Below are 27,940 nucleotides of genomic sequence, written 5' to 3'. Positions count from 1 at the left end.
AGTGTGAATCGAATCTGATCAGCTCCTGTTAACTTAATGCTTCTGAAATGTCAAATACTTCAACTCACATCTAAATATATTGCCTTAAGAGGGTTCTTGTTTTAAATAGGATTTTATTTTATTAAGCGAGACACTCACCCTTGGCAAGTTTCTTATATTTGCTTTTAAAGAACATATCTCTATATCTGAAAAAAGTCTTATCTCCTACATTTTTTCACATATATTTGTATATACATGTATATATTTAAAATGGAAACTATGTATGATATATATGATATTGGGCATTTTCAGCTTGATTTCTCTTATAAGTATCACTGACTGCATAATACTCTTCGTCTATGCATATTGCCTAACCAAGTGCACATCATCATGTGCAGATTTAAAGTGTGCAGATTTCACTAGAAAAATATTTACACACTGACATCTAAGCTTGTATGCATTTCATTTTCCCTAATTTTTAAGACTGATCAGCTACTCTGTAGTTATCCATTTGTGTGAATGGAAAATTAGATCCTTATTTATTTGTTCTTAAAGAAAATATGACTCTTAATAAGTAATGATGTTCTCTGTTAGCTTTATCAAGATATTGTTAGGCTCTATCCATGCTCAATTAAAACTGAAAATAAAAGCTGCTGCTACTGCATGTTGTGCAACTGTTGTTCATTAATAAAGTTCTTTGAAGTAGCTGACTCTTACGCAGTCAACACATTAATGTCTTCACTGTATATCTTTATATATAATTTATAGAAAGCATAAAATGGAATGTTTAAAAAATATACTAATATAAAATATATTTTCTCCTAAGCACACCATTGACACATATTTTGATGACCAACAGAAGAAGGGTAGGGCTTTAAGAAAGATACTCCTATTTAATAAAAGTATCTGAATGCTATTCATTTTTTAAGTCATATCAAAGTACAATAAAATAGTTTAAAAAGTGTGATTCTGTATTTTACACCTTACAAAACACAAACAAAAATTATGGAACAGGAAATTATTCTGTATATTTAAATAATCATAGTCTCGGCATCAAAAAAATTTCCCACAGTCCTAAAAGACTGTAAGATGATTGGACATTAAGAAAAATTAATAAAAAGCACAAATAGGTATTAATGTTGGCCATTACAGCCTCATTATCTATCTCCCTGGAGGACAGCTATGAGTCCACCACCAATGAGTAGGGGTTCTCAGCCTGCAAATATTTTATAGTGAATGGGATTCAAATTCAGATCCAGACATCTAAATTTGACTGTTTGCATTGTAGCTGTGCACGTGAGCTAGATTTTTAAATTCCAGTTATAGGCAATTAAGTCAATAAAGTCAATAAAAAGCCTAGAGAGCAATCCAGCTGCCAGAATTCAGCTGTCTAGTTTAGGGTGAGATGAATCGGTCATAAGGGAATTGCTGCCATTAGAGATGAAACACCTGCATGGGTCAGACAGGATTTAGGTGAGCTTCATGTCCTTTTGGAGTAGCATCTGAAGTCCAGACTAGTTACCTCATGTCATCTCAGGTGAGGTTAGATGCCTGTGTCGGCAACTGAATCAGGCATCATTAATTGTTTTGGCTAGAGCTCCATTGACTATTGGGAGCTAAGATAACTAACTCGTGTGTAGATACCTGCCTGTCGCAGATGAGTGATGCACTTCACTCATAAGAGAGAAGCAGCTTGTTTTATTGAGATAAGGCAGTGATTTAACAAGGTTTGATAGCAAGGTACACTCAGGTATTTTACTGAGTGGAGGGTAAAGCAATAACTACATGTAAGGTTCAAACGAAATTGTCAAGGAGGCCCTCCCGTTGAGTCACGAGGTTCAGAGTGGACCCCCTTGCTTTCCAAACTCATTCTCAGAGGAGTCTAGGTGCGGCTGAATCCAATCTTAGTCCCAGACTTGGTCAATGGTTAATGTGCACAGTCAATCAGAGAAGCAACTTAGCAAAGTTTCAGCGCACTATTAGTCACTTATGGAGGATCTGTCATGGGTAAGGGATCTCTCAACCTTGAGGAGTAACCTTGAGAGTCGTCCCTACCTGCCGTGGTGCCTGCTGCATGCAGGAGAGCTCAGGAGGCTCTGGGCTGCCTCCTATTTTGGGAGTAAGATGATTGACTTGTAGTCTTATTTGCATACCAGCCATATTTGGCTTGGTGCACACTCAGTCAGTCCTTGGCTATGTGTCTCACCAAATTCCAGTTTGAATTGGGTTCAGCCATCATGACTGTTAGCGATGGTATTGCCCAAGTGGGGTTATGGAGAGGTCAGCTTGGGTGGGTGGGGGGCACATCATCACACTGCTTTAAAGCAGTTAAATCTTGGTATCTGAATCTATTCCAAGAATCTGAATTTTGTCCCCTTCTCTTAAAACTGAAACAAAAATCCTAGTTTTCATTTACCTTCTTATGTCTCCTGCCCATCACACAGCTTGGCAGTCTTACCATTTGCTTTTTCATGGACTCTAATAATGTGAGCTGGCTTTTTTTATGTTTAGATGAATTACCACATGTGCTATATTGCACATAACAGAAGAACTTTATGTTTGTAAAGAAAATTTGTTGCAGGCAAAGAAGTTAAATATGCAAGGTCTCAGTCCATTTATCTAGTAATTTACTTACCTTGGGCTTATAGATTTTCACTTCTTCCTCTGTCTTGATTCATTCATATGCTTTCCCATTAATATCTGCTTTTTTAAAATCTTTCTGTACATTCTTTAAATAGGAAGGTGTAAAGCATCCATTAATTTGGGGATTTGATTCTTTTTTTTAAAAAAAAGTCATTGACAAAAATTTCCCAAGTGGCCTGTTAGTTCCTTTGTCTTGCATCAACATCTTTATCCCTCCTATGTCATATACCTCATTAGGGTGTGTAAGCTATGAAGGCTTCTGGCCAAGAGGTCATTTCCAGAGCTAAAGAATGCTTTTGTAATCCAGCACATACCACACTTGGTTACCTGCATATATATTTCATGGAACCTACTTTGGATTCCCATTTCTCCCACATACCTATGGGAGAATCAGATTCTATAATCTGATCTGTGAAAAGCAAATATATACTACATATAGCATTTATATGTGGAAAGATGGTATGCTGTGGGAGGACTTCCTAGGCGTTCTTGACAAAGATGCAACAAGATGGAGGGCCTGCAGGTAGCAGTTATAAAACTTCAACCTTCAAATCAATTACAGTTTCTGAGAAATGTGTTTAGTGAATCCTTTGAACACTTGTTTTGGGAATTGGTGGATTCCTTATTGTTTAGTTCCATTGTTTTTCAGAGAAAATTTGGTATTTTTTCTAAACATGTATTTTTTTACTAAAATATATAATTAAATCCAGTATTTCTGGGTGAAATTCTATACAAGGCTAAGTCATCATTACAGTTCCTTCTAGCCACAGGCTATTAAAATAAATTAAACTTTAAAAAGCAAAATGTTATAAATTAATTCTGATTATTTGCTATTTTTTTGTAAAGTTAGCAAAAACAATGGCTTGATTATATAATTGCTAATTAGTCATAAGTAGTTGCAAAGAAGTAATTTTTCCTTAAAAGCTTCAATTCTGAAGATAGGTGTGGGGAAACCTTGTATTTTATTTGAAAGCCATTTGTTCAAGGCTCTGCCTGAGCACTGATCTTGTGGTTCAGTATTACATCCAAGCTTTATAATATTTCCTTTTTATTATTCTAAAAACAGTTAAATGAAGATATGACACCCAAAGTACACTTTCAATGGTAGCATTAGTAATGAATTTGTTGTGCCCCTCTGAATCATCTCAAGGAGAATCCCTGCTTATACCACATATGCAGAACCTGTCTTTGGAGTATTAAGCTCCAGTTTACCTAAAGTGGGGGCAAAAATTGCAGTCATTTTTGATTTCTTCCTGGCAAAGGTTGAGACAACCAAGATATAACCAAGATAACCAAACCTTGCAAATGCTGTAAGGGACACAAAACCTTAGTGTGTTATGTCAGAAACCTTTACATGTGGTAGGTAGTGTGTAAGGGGGATCCCAGTAGTCCACCTTTCTGTAAGACTCAACTAGTTGCTGGAGAAAGAAATGCCTATTGCTGCCTCTTTAGTTTAATTCTATCTACTGCCAAAGAATCTATAAATTGCATTAGGAAGAAATGAATGAATATTTAAATGTATTTAGTATGCACTGAGTGAATATGTATACTAACTGTTGTGACAGCAGTGGAAAAATAAGAAAATACTGCTTACTGACATCTTTTAAATCACAAAGAATTAATTTAAAGGTGACAACAGAGGCATTAAAAGTATAACCTCTGCCAATCTTTATATACACTTAATGCCTTAAGGGGGAAGAAAAAAACCCTAATGAAATGTCCTCGTTTTTTGTAAGCTTTCTTTTATTCTGATATATTCTTCAATATCTTTTAGGTAGAATTATTTATTTGAAAAGTTATATGTCTGTTCCCAAAATCCTTAGTTAACATTATTATACACAAGTTTTGAGGCATTTGTTGGAATAAGAGAAAATTTAGTGAGTACAATTAAATGAATATGGCTCAGTTTATATTCTTGGAAAGATCAGGTAATTGTTATGAATTTTTATATGCTGAGAATTGTGCTAGAATGCTAAGATGTATGGTTGGTTTTGAAGATTTTATTCAAAATCACCATCTTGTTAACCTAACTTCATAAAATCTAAGTTTTTATTTTATATTTTCATTTGCATGTTTGAATATATTGTCAACATATTGCTTAATGTCATTCATGTCTTATTTGATTATAAATTTTGAACCATTATTGTTTATGGAATGCTAATTTTGAAGTTACATGCAGTAACATTCATCTAAACAAAGATGTTCAACCACACAAAAGGCTCAAAGAGTTACTGTTTTCAGTATGTAAATTCAATATGAAAATGTTTACCCACATTTCTGCTCAGTACTTTTTAGCAGACATAAATTTAATTTTCTTTGAAGAGGAATCAAAGTGCATGTCTGAAGTACATTAAGTAATACGGAAATACTATTTTCTCTAAAAATTAGTATCTTCTTTGATCTATGGAATCTTCAGTAAGTTAATTGTTCTTGGGGGATTGCTTGGTTTGTTCTTGTTTTTCTCTCTGGCAGGCTTCTCTGTGTCCCATTCAAACACATGTATTCATTTTAGTTCAGCTACGATAAACTTTTTGAACCATTAGCAATATTTAAGCCTATTGATTTGTAGGAATCTGTCACCTTATATTGTTGTCATATATATCTTCATTTTTTTTCTGTTTCTAGCTTTTAGAAAGTCATTCCTACATGATGTACTGTAATGAGAGATTCATAACCAATATCTTGAAAATGCTCACAGGGTAATCCCCATAATATGAATGACTTATTGCAAAGTTGCAAAGATTACCTCGGTATCAGTAGTTAACTAAGTATCAGGCATTGAATTAGCCATGAAATTATAAGGGTAGTGTATCCGATTACCATGCCAGACACAGATTTGATCACCTGTATCTTCTCCCATGCATAATTTAGAGTTACGGATCCAATCATATGTATATACGATGAGTCCGTAATTCATGCAGAGAGCAAATTTATTAACTGAGACCTCACATTTCATTTTTGGTTTTCTTAAGTTCAGTTTTGAATCCATTTGTAGACTGGTTTGAAGACATCTTTTCTTAAATCTATGTACAAGACCCCCATTTCTAGTTGATCAAGAAATTTTTTTTTATAAATTGTGCATAGACAATTGGCATTTATTCAGAATAATATATCTAAATAGTCCTTTTAACTCAGACTGTTATATTCTCCAAACACTTTGCCTTCTCACAAAACAACTTTCATGTGTTGTGTGGTTTAATTTGTGTTTCTTTTCATAATAATGTCTATACATATTAATTTTTAAGCCTATGTAATGGTTTCTCTGAGATATTTAAAGAATGCCTAGTGCTCCCAGAATCCAAGCTCTTTTGTACTCTTCAGACACGTTTGTCTTTTCTGTCTATATATCTAGTTTATCTGATTTGGGGTTGCTCTGTAAATGACAGATTTTTTGGAGGAGGTGTTTTTGTTTGTTTTTTCTTAATCATGGGATAGGGAGCTATATCTTCCATGTAATCATAGTTCAGTTTTGAAACAAATAGCATTACAGTGCTGTGCATTCGCATTGTTTTTTCTTTCTACAAATATTGAACTAAATCAGCCTTTCTTTTTCTCTGTGTATGTTACGTTGAAGGTTCGTTTCCTAGATGTGTTAGTCTTCAAAACCAATTTCCATCAGTCAGAAGTTCAGAAGTCAGAAGTTGTGGTATATTTTGTATTGTGCTTGCACTCCCTCTGACTCAGAAGGAATATCCAGGCCTATATATTTAGGCACAGGAAATACCTAAAATGATCAGGACTAACATGCTTGGAATAAACAATATTATCAGTTTGTAGACTTACAGAAGTAGTTCCACACATCTTGCTAAGTAGTTGCAAACTCTTTTAACACTTCTGCTTTTGCTCCCCTTCAAGTATTACCCATTTAATCATTCCTCATATAGCATCACAAAGATAGGTCTCATTTACAAAGAAAAAAAATACTTAAGTGAAAAAAAATGAATGCCATCTGATTTCTGATGCCTTGTGACTGGCTTCTTTCTTAAGCAATACTGACTATTGACTATTTCATTTACTATATTTACAGTACCTTTCATACATACAGGACTCTGGTTAACCATGGGTTACTCAAGGATTTTTCTCCATTTGAAGAGATTCTTGCATTATCAAGATATCATATTATCTATGAACCTAATAATGCAGGGTAGTTCTGAGAAGGGCTCCAAAATAAGATCTAGAGAAAAGATTTGTTTTGTGAGTTCCAGGAGAAAAAGTTTACAATCATGGTGAGTCTGTTTTTGCTGTAGTGCATTGTCTGCTGGTGCCTATGGAGGCTGTCTTGGAAAGAGGACCAGGGCTTTCTCAAGGATAAGGAGGACACTGGGGGAGGCTGTTACTGCTCAAGCTCCGTGTCAAATTGCAGAACACACATATGGGGATTATAGTAGGTCAGAGGAGGATCTGCAGTAAAAGACCACAGTCACCCATACCTCAGTGGCTTTAAGGTCTTGGGGCATATGCACCACTGTTTTAAATTAATAAATAAGTAGTGTACAATGCGAGTGGCCTCAGCTGCCCAGAAACCTTTGCTCTTGTGACCTCTCCTTTGATACCATTGGCTGAATGCAGAAGAGGAAACAGGGCTTTTTTTTTTTCTTTTTAATATGCTTCATCTTCCCAGCAATCAAGAGATGGCTTCTTAGAAAACAAAATAGCAGACTATAGATATAACAGAGTCATCAGAAAGCCAAGAGTCACTTCCAAGTCATCTGAATCTAGAAAGGAAAGTTTGGCACACATCTGATACTGATACTATGCAGAGTATTCTGAAGCAGCAAATATTCTCAAAGAAAGGTGTGTGAAGCCAAGATCTTGAGACTTGCATATGCTCTCAGTGTGGTCCTTATCCCTTCCTCTAACAGAGTGAGTGGTACCAAGACAGAGCATCCAGTATTCGGCAAGTCCTTCTTGTTGCCAGTGTGGGCCAGAAAGTTTCAGAAAAAGTAAAGGTGATGATCATAATCTTTTCTACTCTAAACAATATAGAAAAAAAGCCCATAAGGTAGGAATGTTCCCAGGTACCTCTGTCCTTCCTAAGAGCCAAGTATGTCAAGGCATGAGGTGGACTTTGCCTGAGGGGTGGTATGTTTGCCTGGTGGATTGATGAAGAAGCACATTGATTTGGATGGAAGGTATACCCAAAGGTATTTCCGATTGTCCATTTTAGCTTTTGGTCTGCTTAAATTCTTAATTCCAGTTAGTGAGGTTGCAGCCCTCCAAGTCAAATAAGGGAGTTGTCCAATAAGAAAATAGTCTCTGAAAGGGATTCTTTTAAAGCCACCCTTGAGTTGAAACAAAAAAAGGAGGTAAAGCTATAAATATGGGAAATCAATGAGTAATAAATAATCCTTTAAGAAGGAAAGTTAGAAGATAACTTTGATACAGGAAAAATGTGGGGAAAGAAGCTCTTTGCCAAGCAGTTGAGTGGAACTGAGAGGGAAAGACACATTCAGTGCCCTTCAGTTAAAGCTGCTTCCATGTGATTTTTTCACAACACCAAGAACATTTACAGAGGTCCTGTTTGTTGTGTCATGACACCTAAGACATTAAGGGTGAAAATACTCTTACCTTGATGAATAGTTCAGACAAAAACAACTTCTTTCTCAAGAGTGAGAAGAAACCCCATTTGAGCTGAAATCTGTTGGTTTTAAAGTGCATGTTCAGAAATCAAATCTAGTCTCAACTCAGTGGCATGTATTCTTAAGTACATTACTAGATTCAATAGCCTCTAGATCCTTTCTTCTTCACTGTCATTTCAACACTGACCAAATTCATGAGCAAGGTATGTACACACCGACATTTACATATCAACAAGGACTTTTTAGTCCTGGGGCACATGGCAGTATTAATTTTCATTATTTCCATCACATTCGGGTTGAGAGCCCTTGCTCTTGAAAGCTGCCTTGCTTACCTTCTGACCTTTTAATTGGTTCAGCTGCAACTATGTTAATGTTTATCTCAGCCATGCTATGCACTGCATAACTCATGCAGCTGTGCATTATTCTTCCAGTTCATTACAAATAGAGTTCTGATGAGTCTAGCTAGAGTTTCGCTCTGGTTAAGGACCCTATTTCTGAGTGCAGCCTCCAGTTGGATCCCTCCCCCTTTGTGCCTACTGTTAAAAAAAAAAAAAAAGCCTTACTGTTAAATTAAAAATATTGGAGAAGATCCAGGCCCATAGGACTGGTCTCCCTTGCACCGTTAAAAAAATATGACATTCATTACCCAAGATGGTGTGTGATTTCCCGACATTTCAGCAGATTAACCTATTTTTTTTCCTGTTAAAGTTGTACTTCTTTTGTGAAAGCAACTCTCCATACTGTAGCTGTTAGGTGAATTCTCTCAGTTTATATTGATATGAGGTGGCTTTTCAGGAGGATTCCCTTCCTACACATTTCTTTATACCCACTGTAGAAAGATTGGGACTGCCGATCACCTCACAGAGAATTTTGTGTTCTGTATTCAGTTGTGTAACAGAAAGCTAGTGTGTCATTCATGAAAGAATCTCATTTCCTGTAAAAGTTTACTCAAAAGGACTCAAGTAGCAATGACGACTTCTCTGTCAAATGCTAGTAGGTGATATCTGCACATGAAATGCTTGTTTTTCACACAAAAGTACTAACTATTTCCTATCTTTCTAGAGACAGTGGTTGCATTCAGAAGTTACCCTGCAGTCTGTACTTAACTAGGGACTCCGAGAATGCTCCAAGAAGTATTCTAAGGCAAATACTGTCTGTAATCAACCACAGTATGAAGGACATAGACAATTTTTTGAAGGAGAAAAATTGGCTGACTGCCCTTATATAACTGTGCTTTGAGATATGTTGTCTAAATGTACATTCACAGTGTTCTCTTTTATTCTTTCCCTCAAAATTTAGTATAATTGAGAGAAACTCATGATTGAAGGGAGCTGAAAGAGTAACACTCTGCTTTTTTGTAACTGTGTATAAGACACACAGAATTAATGGAGTTAGGAGCAAATTCCTATAGATAATGATAAGGTAAAAATATCCTCCTAGCAATGCTGGCACAAGAATACGAGGAAAATAAATATACACAGTATCTTGAAGAAGAAAAGTCACTAAATTAACCCATATTTTTAGGTTTGAAAGTACTGAAACAGGTATCTGTTTTTGTACTATTCTGAGAGATAATTTGTCACTTGTAAAGACTCCTAACATTACCATCTGGCACAGTACTGTAATTGGCGTGTTTATGTGTTGTAAGTTTAATTTCCAAAATTTATTTCTGAATATTTAATTATCCTTTAAAAAGACTTTTTTTGAGTTTGCTAGTATGGCTTATATTTGGGTAAAAACAAGCTATTGGAATACAGACAAGCTTCCTCTGATTATCTTATTTCTAGCTGAGGTTTAGGAACAGAAAACAAAAATCTTGCCTTCCTTCTTCATTCATTGATGTTTCATAGTTGTTCTTTGTGCTGTACTGCATTGGAGGTCATTCCATCTTCTGTCTGCCCAATTGTACATAGTTATGCTGTGCTGCTTCCCGTCAGTTTGTTCAAAGAATTATAGTCCATTACAGTCCAAATATATTGGCTCTCTTTCCTAGAATTTGTTTCTCTTGGAGGGCTTTTTGTGTGTGCTATGAATTTCTTTTTTGATAGTTTTCAAGATAAGTCTTCTGTGCTGTTTTGCCATTGCTTGAAGACAAAAATTCTCCACTGTTGTTGGTATTATTATTCTTCATTTTGTTATTATTATTGCTTCAATTATTATTCTAATATTTTCCAGCAAAAAGTGGAATTGTTTTCAAAAATACGCATTTGATTACTAATTATGGTTATGAAGATTTATTGACATTACTTCCAAATATATAATTTATTCCCATTTTATTATTTACTTTCACATAATTGCAAAGGTATACATTTATACTTATTTCATGGCTGCTTGAACAAAGCTGCCGAAGAGTGCGAGTGCATATTCTTTTCACTTTTTTCTTCCACCAACAACTCTTTTTTTCCTACTTATAATTACACAATTCTATTACAGTTTCATTTACATTTCACAGCTGACTACTGTTTCCTGAGCACAAAGCCCACGTTTTAGTGAGCTGGTCCCCCTAGAGTGTGTACAGAACCAAGAGTGATGCTCCTAGGCAGTCATGCACTTATGTATATCCCCAAAACTATGCCAACCACAGAAGCTTGGTGATTACTGTGATACAGAAATGAAGTGGAACAACTCCTAAGTCTTTTAAGTCCCTGATTCTGAGCCTAAGATCTACTTAAGGGACACCATCATAAAGAGGTCCTTCCAGAAAAGTGATTTTGACTGCTATTTTGTCATCTTTACCAGCCTTTTTTACAGGAGCCACACAACTCATCTAGGAAAACTGTGTCTAAAGTAGATTTCTTAGACCTCATGTAGCAAATCAAGCCTATACTTTTCATCATGATTTTCTTACCTTCCAGTTTGCTTTAAGCTAGACTAGGTGCGAGCTTTCCACTTATCTCTATACTGAAGTTGTGCTGCTGTTCACAAAGGAATTGGAAGACACAAAGGTTAAGAAAGGAAGCATTCCTATAAGTGAGAGTGTAACTCTAGTTAGGTTGCTTTATGCAAAAAGGAGGAGTCGCCTGTTATGGGTTCTAATTCTAGAATAACTTTTATTTTTTTAATTGAATATAATGTCAGGCAATAAACTAGAAATAGAGCTAGAATCCATAAAATATTCCCCTGTCCACAGAAATACACATTCCCCCACCTCAGTGCCATAGTCCTGAGGTTTCGCTATCATGTGACAGTGCAGAATGCTGTCCATGGCTTCATGAATCTCATATTCCCTTCTGCACACTGGCATGGCTTTGTCAGCACTGAGAGCAGATAGATGCTGTTCTGTTTAATTAGTGGATTCCAGTGGCAAATAGCTTCTAATACTTGCAGGAAATGGGGTATGTGCACAAGCAGATATGAGACATGAAACAGAAGATACCCAGTGAGCATACAGATTTCAAGAGATAGATGGCTGCTTAGTAGCGATTGGGGAGAGGACGGTTTAGAAAGGAGTTTAGATTGAAGTTCTGAATGCTGGATCTGATGTACACCTAAATCTAAGTGACTAAGTGCTTTTTAAAATTTGGTGTTATCATTTCCAGTGATCTTCTAACAAGTGAGGAAATTAATCTTTTAGTTTTGGCATTCTTTTATGGTATGCTATGGTATGTGGATAAAGTGCTGAAAGAGTGAGTCCTTTTTTCCTTCTTTCCTGCTTGTGAAAGGTGTCCTATAGAAACCTATCAGAGTGAAGGGACCTTTGCAGTGAATTGCAAGGTATGGTGTCCAAGTATAGCAACCTTCTCACTTTGTAAAATACATCTCAGAGATTGCCACTTCATCCTGTTTGATTTGTTACTCTCAGAGGGGTACAGTACAATAATATATATTCATCAGATCACAGAAGATACAGCTTTGCTATAAGACAAGTTTAGGTACAAAATAATAAATTTAATTTATGCCATCATATTCTGTCACATTAATTGCAAAATTACAGAATCAAGAGAAAGTTATAAGACAAAAAAATGAAAATACTGATTGTATTTAATAATCATTTTGTTTTAACTGATTAATGCCTTGGCTAATGTTTTTTTAAAGCTTTTACTTAGCCGCTCTATTCCACATTGTGGCTGTAGAGCTGCCCTTACTAGTACAGGTGATCGTTTCCCCCTGTTCACAAAAAAGTTGAATAACTAAACACTTTTATTACCTCTTCTCAGATTTAGGCACTAGGACATCCCATAATAATGAGAGGAAAATTTGAGTTAGTTCTTCAAATCTACTTTCCTAGTTTGCCAGAATTTAGATTTCTTTTTTTTTTTATACTAGATTTGCATGCTTCTTCTACTTGCCTGTGTTTTCCCTGTTCACTATCTCCTTAAGAAGCTGTTATAAATCTTTGTCTAGGACACATCATGAAAAATACTGTCTGTGCACCAGCTCATTAAATTCAAACTAGCCTTTCAGGGTAAGCATTGCATAGGATCTAAGAATTATGCATCAGTATAATAAAAACATCAGTATAATAAAAAAAAATCAGTATAAAAAAATAAACATCAGTATAATAAAAAAGAATAGTGTATTTTTTACCTATATTACTTCTCTGTCCCCCATTAGCTATTTTTTCTTTATAGAATGTTCCTAAGACAAGCTGTGACAAACTTCAAGACTAAAGCTGAAAAGAAAGAGCTACTTAATATTTTCATTTCAAATTTAAATGGTGTTGCTCTTTCATTAAATTTTACATAGCACTTGATTTTTAATAGTACATTAATACTGTATTTGACCAAAATCTGAGGTATTGTTCATTGATTCTCATATTAATATCACTTTAATTTATCATGTTCAGTTATTATAGTAAATAGTACATGAATAGTTAATGATTGGGTGCTAAAATAAATTGCTGACATTTTCTAATAAGTTGTTTCTTTTTAATAGCTTACTACTATTCACTGCAGAATAATCAATTATATTTAATATATGTTGTCATGTTGCAGCACACAGTTAATTTCCATGGAGACTGAAATGTGAGAACCTTGTTAGCCTGAATAGCACTGGAGATTTCTTGAGACCCTTGAGATTGGAATTCAGTGTTTTCTTTGAATTCTCTGTAGCATAAAATTTCAATTTGAATTTACCTTTGAGAAGTCAAATCAAGTCTGAAAATTGTTATTCGTTTTTAGCTAGCTTTTATGCAGAGAGAGTTCTCATTTAAGTTATGTGTAGCTGCTCATGAGAAGGAAATCTTCAATAACATCAGCATTTGAATCTCTGCATCTTAAGGCAGTGTGAAGGATGTGTATGCATCCAGGATCCACTGTGTTTGGGAAGGCTGTATTTAACTGCTGTCATATTTAAGTTGTTAAATATTTAAGTAGATTTCTATTTAATATAACTTACTTGAAGTTACTTAATGGGATTTTTAAAAATTTAAGTTTCTTCATCTTGTATCTTTCAATTTCTTCATCTCTTATCACTGCATTTTTAGAAACAACTGCAATGTGTTTACCTTTTTTGAATCCTTCTCTATCATTGTTTGACATAAAAATGAAGATTTATTTAAATTAGTATCTGAGTCCCAATGTAGCTGAATCTTCAAAATATAGAGCAGTATAATAGTTCCAATTTTTACTTATCTTTATTTCAAAATCAAAAAAAATGAATAGACAGGAAAAACTAGTGGATTTCAGCTGGTGCATAGTGGGCACACATAGTGGGCACATTTCCAGAATGAAAGGAAGGAGTGGTTTGGATATGAGATCTTTTATCTTAATCACCTAAATTCAGAAAGAGCAATTTCCTGAGGGCCTCCTTTTGCCTTCTTTCTACATTTTAAGGTTATCTTGAGAAGATAAATAATGTAGGGATGTTATCTTTATACCTCATTGTCAGCCAGCCTTGCTCTTGTGTGAAAACACAGAGCATACTGTGTTCAGCTTGATCTGTGATCCCTTTTGCCCTGGTGATAGTGTCACATTACCATCCTACTGGGTAACATTTCTATTGGGTATATTACCAATAGAAAGATAAACAAAACCTATCAATAGTCTGAGCTCAAATTGTTCTCATGTTTTATGAACTCCTACACCATTTTGTACATACAACAAAGGTGTTCTCTGTTCAGTAAAAGAGCTTCATGCAAATAAGCCTTTAAACTGCTAATATATGACTTTTATTTGATCTCTGCTTTGGAGATCTGCTTAAGATCCTGTCAAGCCTTTTAGCAAGATGTCTATAAGAAAAGCAATACAGCAAACTTTTCCACTAAACAAAGTTATTGTTACATTTTTACATGAACTGTATTTCAAAGCATTTTAAGAATCCCTGAGTTTTGTTTGTTTTATAGGATCTGTTTTCATATTCAGGAAGTGTTTGATGATCTTCAAAAGATCTACCTTCTACAGTTTCCTTTTATCCAATTTAAAGTGAGAGAATGAAAAAAAGGAAGAACCTACTTATGTAAATAAAATTTAAGTGACTTTTTTAAACAAAATAACAAAGAATGGAGTCAAGTATCTGTTCCACACAGATTGCTCTCACTAAAAGGGAAAAAAAGAACAATTTAATAAGATGGCATTTTCCAGGTTGTTGCAGCCCTCAGCAAGGTTACAAGAGACTGTTCAGACACTGTAGTAAAAATAAAGCATATCGTTTCTCCTCTAAAACCTTTTCCCTCTGGATATTGGTAGAATACACTCAATAAGTAAATGTCGTTTGTTTTGAGGGAATTGTTACATAGCTGTTTTCCACAACAGTCTGGGATAATTCTCAGATAGATACATTGTTCTTCATTGCCCTTTTGATTTCACAATAAATAAATAAAATTAACTTTAAAAAAACCCACAAGGTTCAAAATTTGTAATAGAGAATTAGGTTAATCTGCTTTTATCTTCTTGTCTCCTTTTGAAAAACATAGAGCCAGTACCATATTGTGTTCTTTTGTTTGTTTGTTTTGTTTCGTAAGGATGAATATAAGTGGCCTTGCATTTTAGATACTAGGGTTTGGCAGTCTTCCATAGTTTGACAGACTTGAAGCTTGCAGATTCTGAACTAGAACCATATAAAAAGCTGACATTTGCAGAGCAAAATTATTTTTAGTACATGCTAGCTTAATCTATATAACAAACCATTGAGATGTAATGGCAGTAAATTCTGTAATACTTAAAATCAACTATGTAGAGAGAGTTTGGAAGTTTAGTACAGAGAATTTATTCTTTGCTTAGAAAGAAAAGGGCAAACAAATACTTGTAGCAATACAAGCACATTTTCTTTTAAATTAGCTACATTAAATTAGCATGCATTAAAATGACAGCACAGTTTTACTGCATAAATAAGGATGTATTCTTAAAGGCCCTTACTTCTCACCCTCAGCTGAGGCTGCTCAGATGTTCACTGAGCTCATCAAAAAGGTGTTCCCTGTTTCTAAGTTACAGACACTTAAAATCTAGTGGTTTGTAGTGAAAATACTAATACACAATTATTTTTTTCATGTCTAAATGATTCTTTTGTAATGCCATTTCAAATTAAGGACTAGATTGGCTGGGATAGATTGAACATGTGAGTCTTTTTAATACTCTTGCACAGTGTTTAAAATACAATGATTTTACAGTCTAAATAACGTTTCATATTAAAATCATCCTCACTTTTTATTTATAGTCTATGTCCTATTAATCAGCTCCTGTGATCTTCTAACAAAGTTTTCAAAGTTATCAAAATAACAGAAAATTTCTGATTTGATAGGTCTTGTCAGAACAGAGTAGTCTCTATTTCATGTTACTTCTGGGAGAACATGTCTTTCTTTCCCCCGCAGTCTCAAAACAATTGTGGGCAAGTTACCAGAATCCCACTGTGTCCTTCGCAGAGCGTATCTCAAAGATGGGTCAGTCCTATCCTTTTGAATGGAAGCTTTCTTTCATTTCTTTTGAATTCTAAGGAAGTAGTAGACTGTTGCTTTCTTCAGATAAAATTCCCTACTAGTTTTTTATATATATATATATGTGTGTATATATATGTATGTATATGTATGTGCGCGTGTGTGTATATATATATATAGACATATATACACACACACACACATATATAAATATGTATGTATATACATGTACCTGTATATATATTCTTTTAAAATAATCTGTTGGATTACCCATTTCTTGGTTATTGCTCCAAAATATATTTAAAATACCTGAGTGAATTGAGAAGAATATTAGGATGCAAGTGATCAGTAGCTCTTGTCTGTTTAGGTTAGTGAATTGATTGGGGTACCACTGACCATACTGATAGCAGTATACTATAAACTTTGACTCAATTTATGTTGCATCTTGAAGAATCTAATAAACTGTCATAGAAACAAAGGAAAAGAGGGAAAAACTCAAGGAGGGATCTGCATTACATCATAATAAATAAGTGTTATGTTTTTATTTATATAGAAAATTTTAATTTAAATATATCAGATGCAGATTTTAAGTTATTAAATTATACCTACGTTACTATTCTACTTGTCTAAATACATAGCATAATCTGAAAAAGAGCAATATGGAATATATTCCCTTCCTTTAAAGGCTACAGTTGAACAGCCAAGTCTTGAAAATGCTATTTGCATACAGCATGTCAAGTGGAGATCAGTGATAGTATATGCTCACGTATCTACTCACTTAAATTCACAATAATTTTTACAAGCTAAGGTTGTGGTTCAAAGTATGGCAACAGAATATCAATAATAATTACTGGAAGATTGATAAGCATTATTTCTCATGGTAAATTCTCTATTTGTCAATGCTTGCAGAATTGGGAGACATAGATGCTAATGATGATATACTTGGTTTTTATAGAAGGGGTGCATATGCTTGATATTCAGTAAATTATATTTAATAAATACAAGCAGAAATGAAGGTTCTTATGTGTAGGAACATGAGGCATCGAGAAATCTAATCTCTTTTGTCTATATGCCTAAGGTGAGGGCAGTTCCCTGCAACCCTGTAGGAATCTGGAAGGTGTTGAAGTGATGTACTGGCATGAAAGAGAAAAAGTCCTCTGTAGCCAAGGACTAAAGAGCTCTTTCAGGATCATCTGATAGGATTTGTCTATTTTACTTGCAGTAGTAAAGTCAGTAGTTATTCAGAGCACAGGTACTAGATAAGGAAGGTTGCATGAAATCTTTCGGTGGTGGCTGTGAGGTTTTTTTTATTTTTCAAGTACAGTGGTTGGATGAGCCATATCAGCCCCTTAAGCAAAACAATAGTTTACAAGAGATCTGGCTTCATTCCCCTTCTTTCTGTAAAAAGGATTTTAAACTATATGTGATATCTCCTAGCAGAATGGCCTGGCCCATGTGGCTAAAGGTGGTTATTTCATTTTGCATAAACAATTAAAGACTTATTGGAGGCAATGAAAAGGGAAGGGAATATGAACGTATTTTTCTAATCTAGTTGTTCAGTAGTCACATGGCAACAATGAATGTTGACTCATGGGTTATCTCAGAATTTTATTCCCCAAATGTTTAATGTATGAATTTCCTTCAAGAAGTGGTCTTCTTTCCTCTGTATAATGCCATATTCATTATGCTAAAGAGGTTAGTCCACATTTGCTCACTTTGTGACTAACTGATTTTCTAATCCGTTTATGTGAAGCAGAAGTTGTACAAGATGCATTTTTAAATCACCAGAGGCAGGGGAAAGAATTGAATTTAGGTGTCACACATTATGGCTTATGTGTTAATTACTGCACTACAGTAGGAAAGGAAGGAGTAGTATCTTCTACTGCAGATATTTTAAAAGCAAAAAGTCATGACATTTTCTGTACTGCTGTGTAAAATATTTGGGCCCAGAGGCCATTTGAGTGCCTAAAGCTCTTCCTACTGCCTAGCACAGGCTCTACATACCACTGTTCATGGCGCCTCTTCTGAGATTCCAAATGATCTTTATGGTGATTGATCATAAGTGAAAAAGAGATTTTGGGCATTAAGACATCACATCTCCAAAAGCTCTCATGGCCTGGATAGAAAGAAATCTTTCTATGGATAGGGCCAGCATTTCCCTGAAAAAAAGTCTCCTAAACCTCCTCCAGGCAAAGAAATTGGGGAAGCCAATTAAAATTGACCTTACTTTAATATCTTAACAGTAGTGAAAAGTGGCAAGAAAACCTTAACTTGAGCTGTCACATCTTTTGGAAAAGTTTCCTCCTGAGGAAGGGAATTTGACAAAGAAGGGCTTGCTTTTCTTTGGAAGCCTCTTTCTGGGGGCTCTTTGTGCCAGTGATTCACTGGCACAGATATGAGATGAGCTGGAAAACGTCACTGATCAGAGGTCAGGAACAACCTTTTGGTATGATAAAGAAGGGAAGGGTTTTCCCCAAACATTGCATAGCTGTCAAATGTTTGCAGGATATTTGAGAAAGGATAGTATACATTGAAAACAGACTGTGATTCGATAGGATGGGTTGGAGGTGTATGAGTGCAGACTTGGTTTAGAAGAATTTTGCAATGAATGAATTGAATTTTAGTAAATAACTAATTGTACATAACAGAAAGAGTGACTGCTTCTTCCTGAATGCATTATACTTTAGAAGGATATTAACATATTAACCTGCTCTTTGTAATGATATTCATCTGTGATCCTATACATCAGTATATTATTTGCAGATTTCATAGTTTTCATCTTTTAATAAGCTTCTAAAACAAGAAGTTTGTCCAATTCCAGATGCAGGAAATCTCACTGTATACTTTTTCTATTATAAAGATAATTATTTGTACCTTTTGAAAACAATATAAATTCTCTGTATTTTATTTTTCTAATTGAGAATCATATTTGATGTTTTTGCCATTGATAATCTTCCTTGAACTTAATTTAATGTTAATTTTCTATTATGACACAGAGAATACTATTCATGGGTTTTGTCTGAATTATTTGTGATACCTATTGCTGCTGTGTATGTCTTACTGGTTAGCATTCAATCACTGAAACAACATGTAGAATATTCTAGGAACATTATGGAAAAAAAAAAGAAACAGACATTTTTTTCTTTGCTTCTTCAGCCTCTTCATTTTAGATTTTTGAAGAAGGTAGATAATAAGATACCAGTACAGCCTGAGGGAACATAGATATATTTATTCAAGACTATATTTGTAGAGATCTTTACTTGGACAAGCACCTGTTAGCAGAAGACTTCTGTAAAATACCTGATCTTCCGCATGAGATAAAAGCTTTCCTCCATCTACTGCCAAAGCTTTTGATAATTACTTACAAACAGAAACCATTTGCAATTGTTCATCAGTAGATATGTACTAAGATGAATAAAATTTGTAATGTTAGATAAAATGATAAGCACAAGTGGTATAGGTCTAAACATGTCTGACATTAATGTTGCCACTGCTGTGAATTACATTTTATTAGTTTATTTCACTTTCTTCCTAAAAATCAAAGACAAAAGTTGCTACACACACACACACACACACACACACACACACAAATATCTAGATCTAGATCTAGATCTAGATCTATAAAACTATATATATATGTATCACAATTTTGACAGGTCCTTCACCAAAGGAGCGTCAAAATAAAAATCTAATTCCTTTGATAGTCTGCCAATGTTCTTTGCAATATTTAAGCAATGCAAAGTGACTTAAAACTTGCTAGAAATATCTGGTACATCCCACCCATCTTTGCAAAGTTCAGCTGTCTGGGGTTGGGTGGCAGTGGCTCTTCTACTTCAACCCACTCCTCTGCCTATTAAAAATAATGCAACTCAGGACCTAAGTCAGCTTAGGAAGGGGAGAATACAAAGCTCTACTTTAAAATAAAAAGTGATTTCTAACTTACATGCTAAATCAAGGAGCCTCAGCCAGCTCCTTGTTGGCTTCTTTATTTTGCCTAAGAAAAGTCCCGTGGAAAGTAGCAATAAGGCTTCTGAGTAAGACTGAATATCTCCTCCCTTCCTCCCTCCCTCCCTCCCTTCCTTCTCTCCTTCCTCTCTTCCTTCCTACCCTCCTAACCCTCCCTCTCCTTCCTTCCTTATTTCTTTCTTGGATTTTACTGAATTAATTATAAGAGGTAAATCTAAAACACAAAAAATGTCAATGTTCTTTAGGCTTTTCAAAAGCAAGAAACACATAATTTTGATAATGTCCATCAAGGCCTCTGAAATTTAAATTCGGTATTTTTAGATTATTTCTATATATATATATATAAAACCTGCATTTCTACCTGAAGATATTTACATGAATTATTTTCTGGTGTTTCTAAAGAATATATTTTCAAAGTGGTTCTTTATACATGTATCTGATAAACCATATTAGATACCGATAACCTCCCCCCACACACAGACACACTTCCAAGAATGAATATTTTAATGTCCTTGGAGTCCTAGTCCTGGTCTATTTAACATATACAGGGAAAAAAAAAAAAAGGGGGAAAGGAAAGGAAAGGAAGGGAAGGGAAGGGAAGGGCAGAGGAGGGGAGGGGAGGGGAGGGGAGGGGAGGGAGGAGAGGGGAGGGGAGGGGAGGAGAGGGGAGGGAAGAGCCCAAACTTTTAAACCAATAGCCTTGCTATAAAAAATACCTGTTCTTTTAGGATTTTGCATTTCTTAATTATTATTTTAATTGTTTTATCTTTATGTCAAGCTCAGAATGAGCTCTGAATGAATGATGTTCAGGTAAAAATCTGGATTTGACACAATACATTTTATCTTTAGGCTGAACAATGAGACCTAAACACTAGTCAAGAATATCTGTATTTTTTTTAAATTGATTGTAGATAAATATTAGTATTTTATGTTTCATTTGGTGTTTTTAACTCTTTTTAAAGTATATCAAAAAAAGAAAGGGAGCTGCTTCTTGGCCCTGATTGATGTCAGTAGATTCTTGGTTTTGTTTTTTATTCCTGGTGGGAAAAAAAATTGAATACTCTTGATTTATTGCCAGATTCTTTAATCTCAGCAGTTCTTTCCTTGTTTTTTTCCAATATTTATCTGTAAAGCTGAGCAGGGGATTAAGTGCAAACAATGTTACATTTGTTTGATATGCTACCACAATAACTATATTTCAACAAAACTTTCAGTTTTTATGGAATCAGACTAACGTGCATTACAGTTTAGTCTGATTGGAAGACCAAGGAATAAAATGCAGATAAAGGGGACTAGATGAAAGGACCCAAGTTTCTTTCAATATAAAAAAAAGCATATAATAAATATATCCAGTGAAATGCTGGAGATAGCAACTCTGTAGGGTTTTTTAGGAGTTTGTCCAATAGATGAAGTCCAACAGAAACATACTTTTCCTAGATAGCCACCAGCACTTTAGAGTTTTCATAGAGTCTAAATATTACTGAAAATAACCTTTTTTTTCTTGAAATGGATAATTCACTTTTTTTTTTTTATGTGCCTATTTTCTGTAGCTGAATGTGGAGCAACTGTCTCTGGAAATGAAGGAACATTGCTGTCTCCAAATTTTCCATCTAATTATGACAACAACCATGAATGTATCTATAAAATTGAAACAGAGGCTGGAAAAGGAATCCGTCTGAGAGCCAGGAGCTTTCAGCTGCGTGAGGGAGATATTGTTAAGGTAAAAAGAAAATTGTTTCAGTTTCTACCATCTTCTACACTCACATGTGTGGACAATTCATATTTTAACACTAATTCTTTTTGTCTTCATTTCCCTTTTTCACACAGAATTTAAATTCCAGCATCCCTTTTCTTTATACCAGATTCAAAAAAAAAAAAAAAAAAAAAAAAAAAAAACATTAGGAGTGATATGACATTAAGAGTGCAATGGTATTTATGGAAATATTAAACTATTGTGACACACCACTAGAGGGATGTCTGGGATTCTTTCAGATTTGTGGTTAGTTGTACTGAACTCGAGAGATCATCATTTGTCAAGTGTGAGAATTTATTAGAGCTAAGAGATTATAACAAAGCTAACAGTATGGCAAAGCTAGAAATAGAACATAACTGAAAATATATATATGTATCAGGGCTCTACACTTCAATCATGGGTGCACAGTACAACATCTGCTCTTGCCCTTTCCTTGAGGGCCACCCTTCCAGTATAGTTTTTCCCAGATTCCCAAGCACTGGATGCACAGTACAGCGACTGTTCTTGCCCCTTGTGGGCCGTCCCTTTAGTATAGTTTTCCCCGGTTTCTCATCACCACACTGTTGACATCAAGGGCATCCCCACAGTCCTCCGGTTGCAGGCCAGCTGACCGTAGGTCCAAGTCCACAACAAATGCATGTGGCTTACTCTCTTTTATACCCAGTCAGAACAACGCCAGCCCACAGTTACACAAAAGCTGCAGGCCCCAGTCAATAGCAGCACGCACATCAGCGGGTGACCTCCTGCTCGGTGCACAGCCCTGCTCAGTGGGTAACAACGCGCCCATTAGCAGGTCGTTCTGCAGGGAGCAGCTCCACAGCATCAAGATGTCTATGGTGGTGTGGGTCTGTGGTGTCACTTCCCCTTTGTCTGGCCTTGTCAATGATGGGGTCGTTAGAAGGTAAGCCCCCAGGCTACAGCAACCCCACAGTGTGGCGGCTCCGGCCCTGGTGCACCCAGGGTTTCTTAGCTCTCCGGGAGCACCCCAGAACAAACCCCTCTTGTGTGGGCTGCACCATCCGGAGTCCCACGCTTGCCTGTGTGGTGCCTGTCAACTATTTACACTCAGATATAATCTAAAAAGAAAACCTAAAATGTGAACTAGGATTTTGAGAGCTACAGTTGTTGGTATGATTTTCTGTTCACAATAATGTTATAAATGTAAGGTTGTAATTATTTTAAAAAGGACAGTTTATAATTGCATATGCCACATTTTTGGAACATTTTTAGTTTCTGACTTTGTCTTTTGCAGCAGTTGTAATTTTGTTTCAAAGTAACTAATTTGCTCTTTTGAAAACTTAGAAGTCAGCTAACCTACAGTATTGTAATATTGACTCAAAATGTAATTACGGAAGATGATTTGCCTTCTTTTACTCTTACTATGGAGGTAACCTTTGAAACACATTCTTAATACATAGAGATTTTGAACATGTAATGTATGCCTATTTACAGTATGCCTATATATTTTTTTAAATAATTGCTGCTGCATTTTGTATATGTATTGAAAATCATGAAATTCATCTGAAGTGTTGAACATGCATTAAATTACTCTTTAAATTTTTTCTCTAATTTTTCAGTGTTAATTGCTACTTGGAATCATCAAATAAGTTAGAATTCAGTTAGCAACTTGCTGTCTGGAAACTACATAGCAACCCATTTTAATATGTTAGAAATTATTTTTACTTGCACTGAATGCTTTCCATAAGTAATTTCAAATGTATTATGAAGCAAATATTGTTTGCCATACTTTTATCCATTATTCCATTTTGAGAGGCTCCTTATGTAAAGAGTGTGACAATTTGAACTTACACATTTCCTGTGAAGTACAATGCACTGAGAGATATAAGGAAGGCGAGAGAGGAAAAAGAAAGCTGCCCGTTAAGTACTGGCTTTATTAATATAGGCATTTGTCTCTTTGCTGATAAACTTGTTCTTTTTAATAAGTACAAACTGGGTTTCACCATGAAATATGCAAAACCTTAGGAATCTCCAAAACTGTTATAATGTTACAGTCAGAAAAGTAGCATTTTCTCCATCTTTACCAACAAAATCATTGATAATGAATTTCTCCATGCTTGGGTGGGCACCTCGAATGAATGACTGCAAGAACTTTGCCCATGGTTTTTCTACTAGAGCGAAGAGAATTGAATAAGTGGGGAAACCATATGGTCAATATTGTCCATTGCTCCTGTGTTCCAAGGTTTGGAAGTGCAGATCCCCCAAATTCTTTTCAATATGAATAGACACAGTAGACAGGGAAGAACTTAATTTCTCACTGAGCTGCTCGGATACTGTACGTAAATCTCCCAAAAACTTTGCACATAGTAAGTTTATAAGTAATTTAACAGACTATCTGAAAAAGAAAATTTTAAAAAATTGCAAACAAACATTCAAGAAACTCAATTATCATTTGGAACCTTTCATGTGGATGTCAAGCATACTTAGAGCTATTCCCTGGAGATGTGAGAAAGATTTGCTTGAGAAAAAGCTGTTCCAAGCAATCTGTTAGATACTTTCTTCTTTCACAGATCTGTAAGCATCTACACTTACAAGTTGTCACATTACTCTTGAGGATCCTAAGGAAACAGAGGCAAAACTATGGCTGAGTCTGTTCTGCAAGGTCTGTTCTCTGGTTCTGAAGGCAAATGACACAGCACAGCTTGAATTTATACAATTAAACTCTCTTCCCCTACAGCCCCTCCATAACTTGCATTTGTAAAAATGTACTCTATTCCCTCTCCACTCCCAAAACAGAATGGTTCCACTGGAAACAGCTCTTGACCTATACAAGCCCCCAAATCTTGCCCAGGCATCATCTGGAAGACTGCCAATTGGCCTAGGCCAAAATCTTGACTGAAAATGTGCTGGGGGTTAAACAGCATGGATGACTGAATGTTAATGCCTGAAGTTATGTCCTGTCTTTGTTTATATTATTGATAGCCCGGCTAAGATACTTCTAGTATTCAGATTTTATAAACTTATCCATTCAGCCTCTGATTTCTTCAGTTATTTTATGGAACATATTTTTCTAGACTGACTGAAATGCTCTTTCTAGTCTTGCCATGCAGCATGAGGAGATACTGTTTGATTGCCACTAAAAAAGAGACATTTTGTGATGGTTTAAAATATGCTGGCTGAAAGCAGAGAACACTCCAACAACCTAGCATAGGAAGCCATCTAGAAAAAGAATGCTTGTTTCTCAAAATGATGCCAGTTATCTCAGGAACATAAGAAATACCTTGTTGGGTCAGATCAAGTGGTCCATTTAACACAGTGTTCTATTTCTACTAATGGTAATAGGAGGTGTTACTTAGGGAAAACGTGCCAGCCTGGCCACTCCATTGCCCCTATGCTCGCCCAGCATTCACAGCTGTTGGATTAAGTTAGACAACACTTTGCTGCTTATTCACTTCATTATCTGTTATGGACCTGTTGTCTTTGAATTTGTTAGTCCTTTAAGTCAATTGGCACTATCTGCCTGCCCTGTGAGCCTGGAAGCCTGGAAGTTCATCTCCTACAATGTAAAGTAGTACTTTCTTTTATCTATTTGAAATCAATGTTATAAAAGTTTCATCAATGTACCCCTTTGCTCTAACAATGCCAGATTTGGTGAATAGTTTTGCATTCACATTCTCTAACGCCTTCATGATTTTTTAAACCTCAGTCGTATCCCTGATTGGCCTTCTGCTGTCCATACTTTCTGCTTCTAAGGCAAATGCTCTGAAATCACTGCCATTGTCTGTGCTTTCCATAACTTCACTATGCCCTTCAGGACAGGCACAGACCAGAACTATGCAGAAGACTCAAGAAATTGGTACTACAAAGTCTTTATAAAGAGGCAAGATAATGGCTTCTGTTTAATTTTGGATATTCTGCAGTTCCCTTGCAGCACTCATATTTCAAGGATATGCTAATACTACATCATCTTGAGGACTAACTGTCAATTTTGTTTGTGCACATTTGGAGTGATAGCTGTTCCTTCATACAGGGTTGCAAATATGTGTTCCTCAGTGATTTCTCAGAGGTCTCTACTGTATTCCTCTTCCATTTTCTTTTTCAATTTTTTAGAAGAAATTAGCCTTTTTTATATCAATTAGGAAAAATGGAAATACCTTATGAACTACAGTGCCTCATTCTTCAGCAAAAAAGGATGATTTCACTGTCAGCGAACACCCTATTTTATTTTTTTTTATTCTCTAAAGTGGCTCAGAAATGTGTCTGCACTGTGGTTGCTTGCTCTGGTTATATCCTATTTTAGGCAAACACATACCGTGTACTCTCTTTCTTTTCCCTCTTCCCTTTTTTTTCCTGATATGCATGGGAAGGAAACCTGAGCGTGTGAAAAGGAAATAAGCCTTTAGGTACTCTGGCAAGATCTACAGCCTGCACAACTGGGGAATTAAGACACTTTCCTAAAGCACACACCTTTGTCACACCACTCCAAAAGCACTCTCCCCCACACCTTGGGCAGAGCTGCAGGTATCACAGTCTTGTTTTCTTTCGTATCTGCACCCTAAATGTGAGCAAGATACCATATAAACACCAGACGTGTGTGTGTGTGTGTGCACAGAAGAAAGCCCCCAAACTTTGCTTGGCAAGCAGCTTGAATGGGATGCATTAAGGTTTAATATAGGACATTTTCACACCTGAATATCTTTGTTTTTGCAGGAAAGATAAATAACATCTCAGAAATGTATAATATAACTATTTGTTTGAAGAGAGATCTGTAAGAATTCTCTGAGGATCTAACCTAAAGTTTTAGGAATATGTATAGGAAGATGCATAGCAATGTCAGGAACATGTACAGAAAGTCTCTCTCTCTCAAGAGACTTTCTCAGAAAAGACTTGCAAGAGTGTTAATACACCCACATCAAATGTGTGCCAGGCATGTTCTAACAATAAATATTGTGTAGACAGTTGAGTTCTGGTGCCTGTACTCCTATCCTGGACCTGTTTAATTGACAGGCATAAACATAACTTTAGTGTTCCAGCTCTGCCACTTCTAACTCCTCTTTTTTTTTCCTTCTATTTAGGTTTGCCCTGCTTGAAAATCTAGCATTTCAATTTCTATCTGTTTTTATGGTCACTAGCCCAGTGTTGCTGTTAATCTCAGCTGTCTTCTAGGACCTTTGTTTGGAAGGCTACATGGCAGTTTTAGAACAGCGAGGGTTAGAACAAGTTATACATATTCTGGAGCTAATAACCCTCAAATACACTTCCAGTCTTTGTGCAGCTCAGGATGCTTTATTCTTATACTGACAAAAAATGCTATCAAAATATTTTACCTCAGTGATAGTATAAAGCAAGATATTTAGAGCTTTGCCGCAGAGCAGTCTGTCCCTGCAATTGGTGCCTAGGTCATCACATTCACCCCTTGGTAGCTGTAGGGCCTCTGAACACTGCAGGAGACAGATTTTGTTCATGTCAAACTGCTAGACAGCAAGTGGGAGCTCAGGATTTCATCCTAATCTATGTTTTATAGAACTAGGATTTTTCAAACATCACAAAGACCGGAAATTGTCTGTGCCTTGGTGATCAAACAAGTTGTCAGGCTTCTTGCTCTAAGACAAGCCTGCCTCTTGAATCTTCATGAAATAATTTCTGATCCCACAGAAACAAAGCTGCTATATTTGTCTTTTGATTATCTTCCTTTCATGGATACTCCAGACATAGTTAAAGCTCCATGTAGTGTTTTTGGTTTCAACATGATCAGAAGAGTTTCGTTTTCAGGATCTGCTCATTCTCTCAAGTGCAGCTCAGTTTGCTGCTGGATCCTCTTTGTTACGATCTGTTTATGCACAGCTAAACACTCTGTGCTGATTGCAGCTGTTGAAGAGAAGTGAGCAGTGCTTTTAGTGAACACCCAACTTTAAGTGTGTTAGGTATATCTTTTTTAGAGGCTACATTTTTTAACAAGCCACCTTTGAGGTTCTATACCCAACAATGGAGAGATACGGTCTTTCCATGACAGATTACTATAGTTTTGAAATGCACATTTTTAAGATTGGGATATTAGTATAGATATATATTTTTTCCTGTTCCATAAGTCTAGCTGAGCAAAAATTGTAATTAAGATGAAAAATAAAATTTTTTTTTTTTTTAGAGTAAAAGTTTTTGAGTCACTAAATGTTTTTAGGTCTGGGGGAGAAAACATGTAACAAGAGCCTTGTTTTTTTCTTTTTGTTCGTTTACTTGTTTTTAAAATATAAA

The 27,940-nt window shown here is 35.6% G+C and overlaps 1 protein-coding gene across 1 annotated transcript in view; it reads left to right on the top strand.

Annotated features, from left to right (window-relative positions):
* Nucleotides 1-27,940, top strand: part of CSMD1 (CUB and Sushi multiple domains 1) — a 1,240,345-nt gene that overhangs the window by 936,999 nt on the left and 275,406 nt on the right. Inside the window, exon 22 of the mRNA XM_026097018.2 lies at nt 21,528-21,697. Within this exon, the coding sequence (XP_025952803.2) occupies nt 21,528-21,697 (170 nt within the window). The remainder of the gene's footprint in view (nt 1-21,527; nt 21,698-27,940) is intronic.

The sequence above is a fragment of the Dromaius novaehollandiae genome, chromosome 3 (assembly GCF_036370855.1).
Source record: "Dromaius novaehollandiae isolate bDroNov1 chromosome 3, bDroNov1.hap1, whole genome shotgun sequence".
Classification (NCBI taxonomy): domain Eukaryota; kingdom Metazoa; phylum Chordata; class Aves; order Casuariiformes; family Dromaiidae; genus Dromaius; species Dromaius novaehollandiae.
The sequence above is the reverse complement of the archived record's forward strand: the minus strand, read 5'-3'. Positions and strand labels throughout refer to the sequence as shown.